The sequence below is a fragment of the Populus alba genome, chromosome 8 (genome assembly GCF_005239225.2).
Source record: "Populus alba chromosome 8, ASM523922v2, whole genome shotgun sequence".
NCBI classification, from domain to species: Eukaryota; Viridiplantae; Streptophyta; class Magnoliopsida; order Malpighiales; family Salicaceae; genus Populus; species Populus alba.
Genome location: NC_133291.1, coordinates 12,526,561 through 12,535,003, shown reverse-complemented (window position 1 = coordinate 12,535,003; position 8,443 = coordinate 12,526,561). Strand labels below are relative to the sequence as shown.

Below are 8,443 nucleotides of genomic sequence, written 5' to 3'. Positions count from 1 at the left end.
CTTGCCTCAGAGTTTGTACGTCATATAATAAGAAGTTTGAAGCATTGTAAGAAAGAGAGATGATGATAAATCTTGTAAGAAAAATAGTATTTTTTTGTGTTTTTACAAGAAGGACCCACAAATTTTTCTGAAGCAAGAGAAACGTGACAAAAAATAGTTGATTAAAATCCATACACTTGGACATACATGATGTGTATGATTTTTAATCCACATAAGATTTATTACAAATATTATTTTTAATATATATGATACTTCGCTTACATTTTCTATTTAAAAGTGTGGTTGTGGTTGCTTTTTAAAATATTTTTTATTAAAAAATATATTAAAATAATATTTTTTATTTTATTTTAGCACATCAAAATAATTTGAAAATATCAAAAAAATATTAATCTGAAATAAAAAAAATAAAATAAAATTTAAATTTTTTAAAAAATACTTTTTAAATCCAAAAACAAACACATGTGGTTGAAAACCCTTGATATATTTATATTTGAATTAGAATTTAGAACACCTACAATTAAAACTAATTATATATAAACACGTTCTCTGTTAAGAAACAAAAACACCAGCATTGATAGCTTTTATTATTTGCTAAAAAAGTAGTATTTTTTTTTTAAAAAAATAGTTTATATGAATGGGGATTTAAAAAAAAAATCAACAAAATAAAAGTAGTTTCTTTATGAAATTGTTATAAATTGCATCGTAAAAACACTTTCTTTTCGGAAAGGTTAATTTTTTTCCGTGAAAAACCATTTTTCTAAAATTTAATAAACAAAAGTAGTTTCTTTATGAAATTGTTATAAATTGCATCGCAAAAACACTTTCTTTTTGGAAAGGTTAAATTTTTTTCCGTGGAAAACCATTTTTCTAAAATTTAATAAACAAAAGTAGTTTCTTTATGAAATTGTTATAAATTGCATCGCAAAAACACTTTCTTTTTTGAAAAGGTTAATTTTTTCTCTGTGGAAAACTATTTTTCTAAAATTCGATTAATTTCACAAATGTTTTCCTAAAATCAAAAGGGGCATTAATTCCTTGGTCTCGCAAGAGTGAAGAACTTGCCATCATGAGGCTGTGACACGAACTGACTAACATGTTGGGCGGTTGTCATTTGGGGATTAACATGCCAGTAATTATAATTACAGGACCGGTTCGAGACGTAATCAAATGATTGGAAACCGCTTTGTAGCTAAACCCTTTTTCACTGCTACTGCCATGCATTTCGAGTTTCAACCGTCGAGGTTAATTTCTATAATATTTTTTTCGTTGGACAATGGATCTGAACTTCCCTGTATATGGCCCTGCTAGTCTCAAGAGTTCATGGTTTCAAGGTATCATTCCCTGCAGATTAGCTTTTCTTTCACTGCAAAATCAAACCCACACCTGGCTTTCCTGTTGTTTGCATAACCAAAATGAATTCTCTGCTCAATCTTTCTGGTGGCTCTAGACAGTTATCAAGCCTTGATGGTTTCTGATTCTGGCTAGAACACTGAACATAAAACGCACCACTGCTATATGCTTTCAAGCTTCCTGGCTCGTACAAGCAAAGCGTTACTCTTAGCCTTTCCAACCTCTCTCTCTCTCCCCCGCTAATGTGTTGCTGATGGAGGATTAGATGTGGAACTAGTTATCCATTTGGTTACGTTAAGAATGGGTCCCTAGATGTGTACAGAAGGGAGTTGCAGATATTTTGGACCCTGAGGGGTTCCTGTTGAGCATTATTGGTCTTTGCTTGATGCAAACCATTTTGGAATTTGTGCTTTAATCACTTGTAAGAGAAGACCACAGGTTTCCTGCACAGAGAGGGTGTTGGATTTAATATGTCCTTTGTGTCTTGTTAACAGAAAAATTTAGATGGCAAGTCTTTGATTAGCTAGTGTCAAGCAATTAGTTCTTTTGTTCTTACAGTAATCAGCAGCTTCCTCGCCAAATCCCCTTTTAGTGCTTCAATGTCTTTTCACTGACGTACTGTACACAGTTAGAGATCCAATGCAGCCAACGGTTTACATTTCAAGATAGGATCTGAACCATCTTGCTGACTTAGGATCTACTCTTCATTGGATATGAATTAGACTGTTCATAACTCACATAGCAAGCTAACTGGGACTTTGGTTTTTTAAGTGGGCAGACATCATACATTTGCTTGTCCTTTGGAGTGACTGTGTGAGTGGGGAGATTTGAGAGGATGAGATCTGTAGAGGATAAAGGGTGTTACAATCATGGACCAACTCAGGAGATTTCAAGTGGCAATGCAATTAGTTTTGAGTTTCATAAGGGCAATGGAGCTTGTCGCAGTGGTCATCACCGAACAGCTTTAGGCAAACCAACACCATCCAAATGGGATGATGCGCAAAAATGGCTAGTGGGATTGTCAAGAGGAGGGGGAGGTGATAAGAAAGAAAGCAAGCCAAGAAACTCAAATGCCGACGATAGGAGACTGATAGCTCCAGTTCCTCAGAGGGAACAGGACTATTCAAGTGGAGAAGATGAAGTTGAAGGAAGAGCAGAAAATGGGTGTTCCATTTCAATCATGAATCAGTATGAAGTGGAGACAAAGAACGTAGATTGCGATGAGTCGGTGTGGAGAATAAACAAGCCTGTGCAGAACTCAACAATGAATGCTGTCAGATCAGTCTGTGTTAGGGACATGGGGACTGAGATGACCCCCATTGCAAGCCAAGAGCCGTCAAGAACAGCAACACCAATTAGAGCCACAACACCGGCGGCGAGGAGTCCCATATCTTCAGGATCTTCCACCCCAGTAAGGGGCCAGCATGGGTTGCAGGGCAACGAAGGCTATCAAACTGGTCTAGCAGTGACTGAAAGTAGAGGCGAGACTCCCGGGGATGTTAGTGCAACAAGGCACCATGGACAAGAACTTAATGGTTCCAGGATACCTGAGAATATGGATTCAGATCAAGCAAGGAAGATGAATGCTCTAGAAGCCAGAGCGATGGCCTGGGATGAAGCAGAGCGAGCCAAATCCATGGCAAGGTGTTCCCCTGTGACTTTCACCTCTGCTCGTTCTTTTAACCTGATTAACTCTAACTTCATATATATGAATTTCATGTCCTTAAAATTGGTCGCTCATCATGTATATGTAGGTATAAGCGTGAAGAGGTGAAGATCCAAGCCTGGGAAAATCACGAGAAGAGGAAAGCAGAAATGGAAATGCGGAAAATGGAGGTATGATTGCCAATCCATTCAAGACAGAATCACTTTAATTTTCATCCGTTGATTTCTGAAATGTCTCTACTTGTACTCAAAATTGTTAGCAAAAGTAGGGTCCCAAAAAGTTGTGTTTCCCCTATTGCCATCTTTCTTGAAGAAATGAAGACCAACATGTAGCTCGTTTTCTCAACACATGGCTTCCTACAAATCCAAAATGCAAGAAATCAGCATTTCGTTGATCACATACTAATCAACCTAAGCACTACCGCATTGATGTCTTTTGTGATTTAGCTTCTTCATAACAAAACTCCTCCATTAGCATAGATCTCATCGCCATGGTTCCTACTGCCATGAAATGATGACAAGGAAGACTTATAACAGTCTGCACTGCCCATGAGAACTTATCCCAGGCAAGGCCCTTTAACAGGTTGCAAATTCATGCCTCGATCATCACATCTGCCTCAGTGCTTACAATGATTGCTGTTTATGAGGCCTCGAGTCACTTCTAGAAACAGTACATCAAAGAATCATCTCACTCCAGAAACATAAGTTATTAGATGAGGTTTTAAGATATGATTTATATTATTCTTTAACACACTCCCTTAAATAAAAATCATTTGGGTTTTAAACTTGGATAGACTCATATTATCTTGTGTTTAATTTTATCAAATAAATAAGGATAGTGAAATTCGAACTCGTGACCACTAAGTCATCAAAGCTCTGATACAATGTCGAAAAACCATCTCAACCCAAAAACTTAAGTTATTAGGTGAAATTCTAGAATATAATTTATATTATTCTTTAACGCCAAATGACCGCCCTAGTTTGCTACAAAGACCACTGCTCGGGTTTTTGCCGTGGTCTCTGTGCGATTTGGCCTGTCTGCTTGCTGATGTATCTTCCATACATGTATAGGTGAAGGCTGAGAGGCTGAAAGCCAGAGCTCAAGAACGGATGGCAAACAAACTGGCCTCGACTAAGAGAATAGCTGAAGAGAAACGAGCAAATGCAGAGGCCAAACTGAATGAGAAAGCTGTCAAGACTTCTGAGAAGGCAGATCATATGAGGACGACGGGGCACTTGCCCTCTTCGTTCTCCTTCAAGTTACCTTCCCTGTGCTGGTAGCAACACAGCACTGTATTTACATGTAACATCTGCTAGTAACCGTTCCCATATCACCCTTTTTATATACATATTCGAACTTGTGGATTCATTTCATATGTTGAATTCTGCAATTGCGTTCATAGCTATTGTTCCTCTAATAAAATTTGGATTGCCCACTTTGACTAAGTGTCAGGAACGTGGTTTAGATAGTGTTTTTTTCTTAAAATAAATTTTATTTATTTATTTAAAATTAATAATTTTTATGTTTTTAAATTGATGTATTAATATTAATTTGATATATTTAAAGAAAAAAACATTCTCTTGTAAGCCTTCTTTGCAATGAGTAGTTGTATAGTAACTGGAAAAGCTGAAGCATTTACGCATTTTAATTTGTTGTTCTTAAATTTGTTTCCATGGCTGTTCTCTTTTAAGCTAAAAAAGGCTTTTTGAAAATATGACTGTAATTGTGTTTTTTAAAAAATTAATTTTTTTTTTATATTTTAAATTGTTTTAATATACTGATCTTAAAAATAATATTTTAAAAATATATCTCAGCATATAAAAAACTTTAAAAAACCGCCCTAAAGCAATGCTGCTGCTCGTTCCATATAAACAAGCTTTTTGTCAGCAGTCCTAATTCAACCTCTCCTTCGTCAGATTCCAATGGCATTTATAGCTGGACAGAAGAGAAATCAAGAAGAAGATTAAGAGCTTCACCTTTCAAAAATATTTTTTTTAAAAAAAATAAAAATTATTTATTTATTGATTTTAAATTAATTATATTTTTTGGTGTTTTTATATTGTTTTAATGACTAAAATTTAAAATAATAAAAATATATTATTTTTATAAATTTTTAAATAAATATTATTTAAAAAAATAACCAATAAATAACACATAAAAATGACTGCAACACAGAAATGTGCAGCCCAGCAGTCCGATAATAATAAAACTTTAATTGTATGATTTATGTCAGTCATTATATCCACTGGCAGGAAAGTAGTGGCCAGTGGGCCTGCTTCCTCTTCTCTGTTCCCTTTGTCCTGAACCAATGGTCAATGATGGAGGAGAAATTCTAGTCAATGGAAGTATGAAAAGAAAAGGGCAGATAATTTTATATTTAAAAACAGAACTTATAAGTTCTATAATTCCTTTTAGTACCAATAAATCAAGATTTTTAGTTTTTCTTTTCTCAAATAAGTTCATGTTTGAGGAAATTTCCTATGATATCTTTACAACGCTTTTGAAAAATTGTTATCTATATTTCTCTTACTCTATAGCATTTTTTAATTTTTTTATTAAAGAAATAAAAATCATTGTTGTAAAATTTTATTGTTGTCGGTTATTACCGTGCTTGAAAAAATTCAGAGCATCACTTTATGCCAATTATAATTAAATTTTTTTTTTGAAAAAACAAGATTTATATTAGAGAATAATATAAATTATATCATAAAATCTTATTTAACAGTTTAAGCTTTTGGGTTGAGATAGTTCTTTGATATGGTATCAGAGTTTTGATGATCAAACAGTTACGAGTTCGAATCTCACCATCCCTATTTATTTGATAAAAATTAAACACAAAATAATGTGAGTATGTGCAAATTTCAAGCTCAAAGGACTTTCATTTGAGAAAATATTCTCGAAAATAATATAAATCATATCATGGGATCTCACCTAACAGGTTAAGCTTTTGGGTTGAAATGGTTCTTTGACAATTTATAATTACAAATAATTATATTTTTCACTTTTATAATTATAATTTTATTCGAGTTTAATTAAAATCTTAAATAATTATAAACACATGAAAAAAAAAACACAAATATAAACTATTTCACAGATGAGAAGAATTAAATATTTAAAAAATTACAATGAACTTATAAAAAAAAGGGTAAGAGAAGCTAAAAGTAAAAATGATCTGAAAACCAACACCAAACAAGTATCTTATCTTGTCATCTCTTTGGGCTCAAGATAAGGTCGTAGCTTTTAAGCTATATGTTAGATTCGCAAGCTTGCAAGTTAAATTACGTGCTTGTTATTCTGTTGACCACATTAAAATTAATTTTTTAAATATTTTTTAAATCATTTTTATATGTTAATATTAATAATAAATTTAAAAATATAAATATATATTATTTTGATATATTTTTAAATAAAAAAATATTTTAAAAAATAATTGCTACTACAATAATAATTATATTTTTTTTCAATTTAATTTTTTTTTATACAATAAAAAGAGAGAGTTGTGTCTAGTAGTTAGTATAGAAATTAGATTTACTTATCAAATTAAGTAAATACGGTATCTCATTAATTAATGTTATGTGTAATTTTATCTTCCTTACTTAAGTCAAAGTTATGTCCAAATTCAGCTTGCTCGGTGACAAGAAACGATTAAACCGGTCAGACCGGGTTCCTTTTTTTTTTTTTTCTTTAACCCGCACCATCTAAGTTTTTATAATTAGGCTGGCAGCTCCTTCATTTTAAATTCCAACAAAACAAAGGGAGCATCACAGTATAATTGGAGAGTGTTTTAGGTTTCAACTTTATTTTCTTTTTACCGGACGATGTGAGATGGATTAATTTTTTTCTAATATAAAAAAGATTTTAATTATAATGATTTGAGTGAACCCGGATTAACTTAACTACCTCACAACCTAAAACAATCCTAGAGGAAAGAAAGGGGAAAAAATAGGACGCTGACAAAGCTAATTCTAAATAATAAAATTAAAAAATATATATATATTTTTTAAAAAGAAACGTAAAAACAAATTGGATCAAATCGGGTTCACTCCCACCATTCACGACATGAGATTGAGATAGAAAAATTATTTTTATTGAAAATGACCTGAAAAGAGGATCAAAGCCGAATAAATAAATAAAAAAACATCAGGAAAAATCTCAAGTCATGCTAGATTAACATAACAAACCTGCGATCCGGGATAACTCTATAGAGAGAAAAGGTATAAAAAACAAGAAACCTCAAGACCTGATAACTCAATGTCAAATGATGGAATTAAAAAAAAAATACAAAGCAACATGTGTTAACTTGACTAACCAGCGACTCTGGATAACCCTAGAGGAAGGAAACAAAAGAAAAGAAAAGGCTCAAGGCCTAATATACTAATATCAAATGATGAAAAAAAAAGAACAAATGTTAAATCGGGCTGATATTTGAAACTAACAGCTTTGGTCATGGGTCCGATATGACCCTATAAAAGATAAAAAAAAAATCCTTGAATAAAATTCTTAACCATCAAAAAATTAAAAAAAAATAATAAAAAAATAATGAGGATCAAATCTAGTATAAAAGCTAATGAAAAAAATGATGAGGAAATTAATTGAGAAATAAAATAAAGAAAGAAAAGGATAAAAAATAAGAATTAAAAGAATGAAGACCAACATTGAATAAAAAACAAATAAAATTAATCGAGAAATAAAATAAAGAAAGAAAAGGATAAAAAGGAAGAATTAAAAAAATGAAAACCAACATTGAATAAAAAACAAATAAAGTAAAATGTTGAGGGATAAAATTGAAAAAAAAAACTAAAAAAAAAAACAAGGACTCAATCTAGAAGAAAAAAGAAATGAAATAAAATGTTGAGAGACAAAATTGAAAGATAAAAACCAAACAAAGAAAGTGGTAAAAAAGGATAATCAAGGGAATGAGTGTCATATTTGACATAGAAACAAAACAAAATCAAATGGAAATGATAAAATTAAAAAAAAATCTAAAAAAGAATTCAGAAAAAAGAAAGACCAATACAAAAAAAGATGATCATAATTGAAAGACAAATAAATAGGATGACAACTCTGATTTTTGACTGACCTACCATGAATTTCAAGGAATAGAGAGAAAAGATAAGAGGAGGGAAAAAAAAGTTAACTGCTACCAAATCATTGTGATTTGAGCAGCACACGCCGTCCCATAAAAATTTTGTCCACTAGACACTTCCAACAACACGACAGTTGAGAAATTTTGACCGTTTCACGTGCTGCCTGAAAGGCGCAGGTGGCATCCATTTGCTAGTGTTTGCCCAACTTTTTCTTTCTTTTTTTATTTTTATTTATGAAAATACTAAACCCAAATAGAGTTAACAAAAAAATCATACAAAAAAATACTAAAATACCCTTTGACTCATCCTTTAATTTTATTGACTTTAAGGATAATGAAGT

General features: G+C 31.9%; 1 protein-coding gene across 1 annotated transcript; it reads left to right on the top strand.

Annotated features, from left to right (window-relative positions):
- The first annotated feature begins 1,114 nt into the window (after positions 1–1,114).
- Positions 1,115–4,473, top strand: LOC118053395 (uncharacterized). Its single transcript, XM_035064646.2, has 3 exons — positions 1,115–2,994; positions 3,105–3,186; positions 4,087–4,473. The coding sequence occupies exons 1-3, from the start codon at positions 2,186–2,188 to the stop codon at positions 4,294–4,296; spliced, it is 1,101 nt and encodes a 366-aa protein (XP_034920537.1). The 5' UTR covers positions 1,115–2,185; the 3' UTR covers positions 4,297–4,473.
- Positions 4,474–8,443: the final 3,970 nt, after the last annotated feature.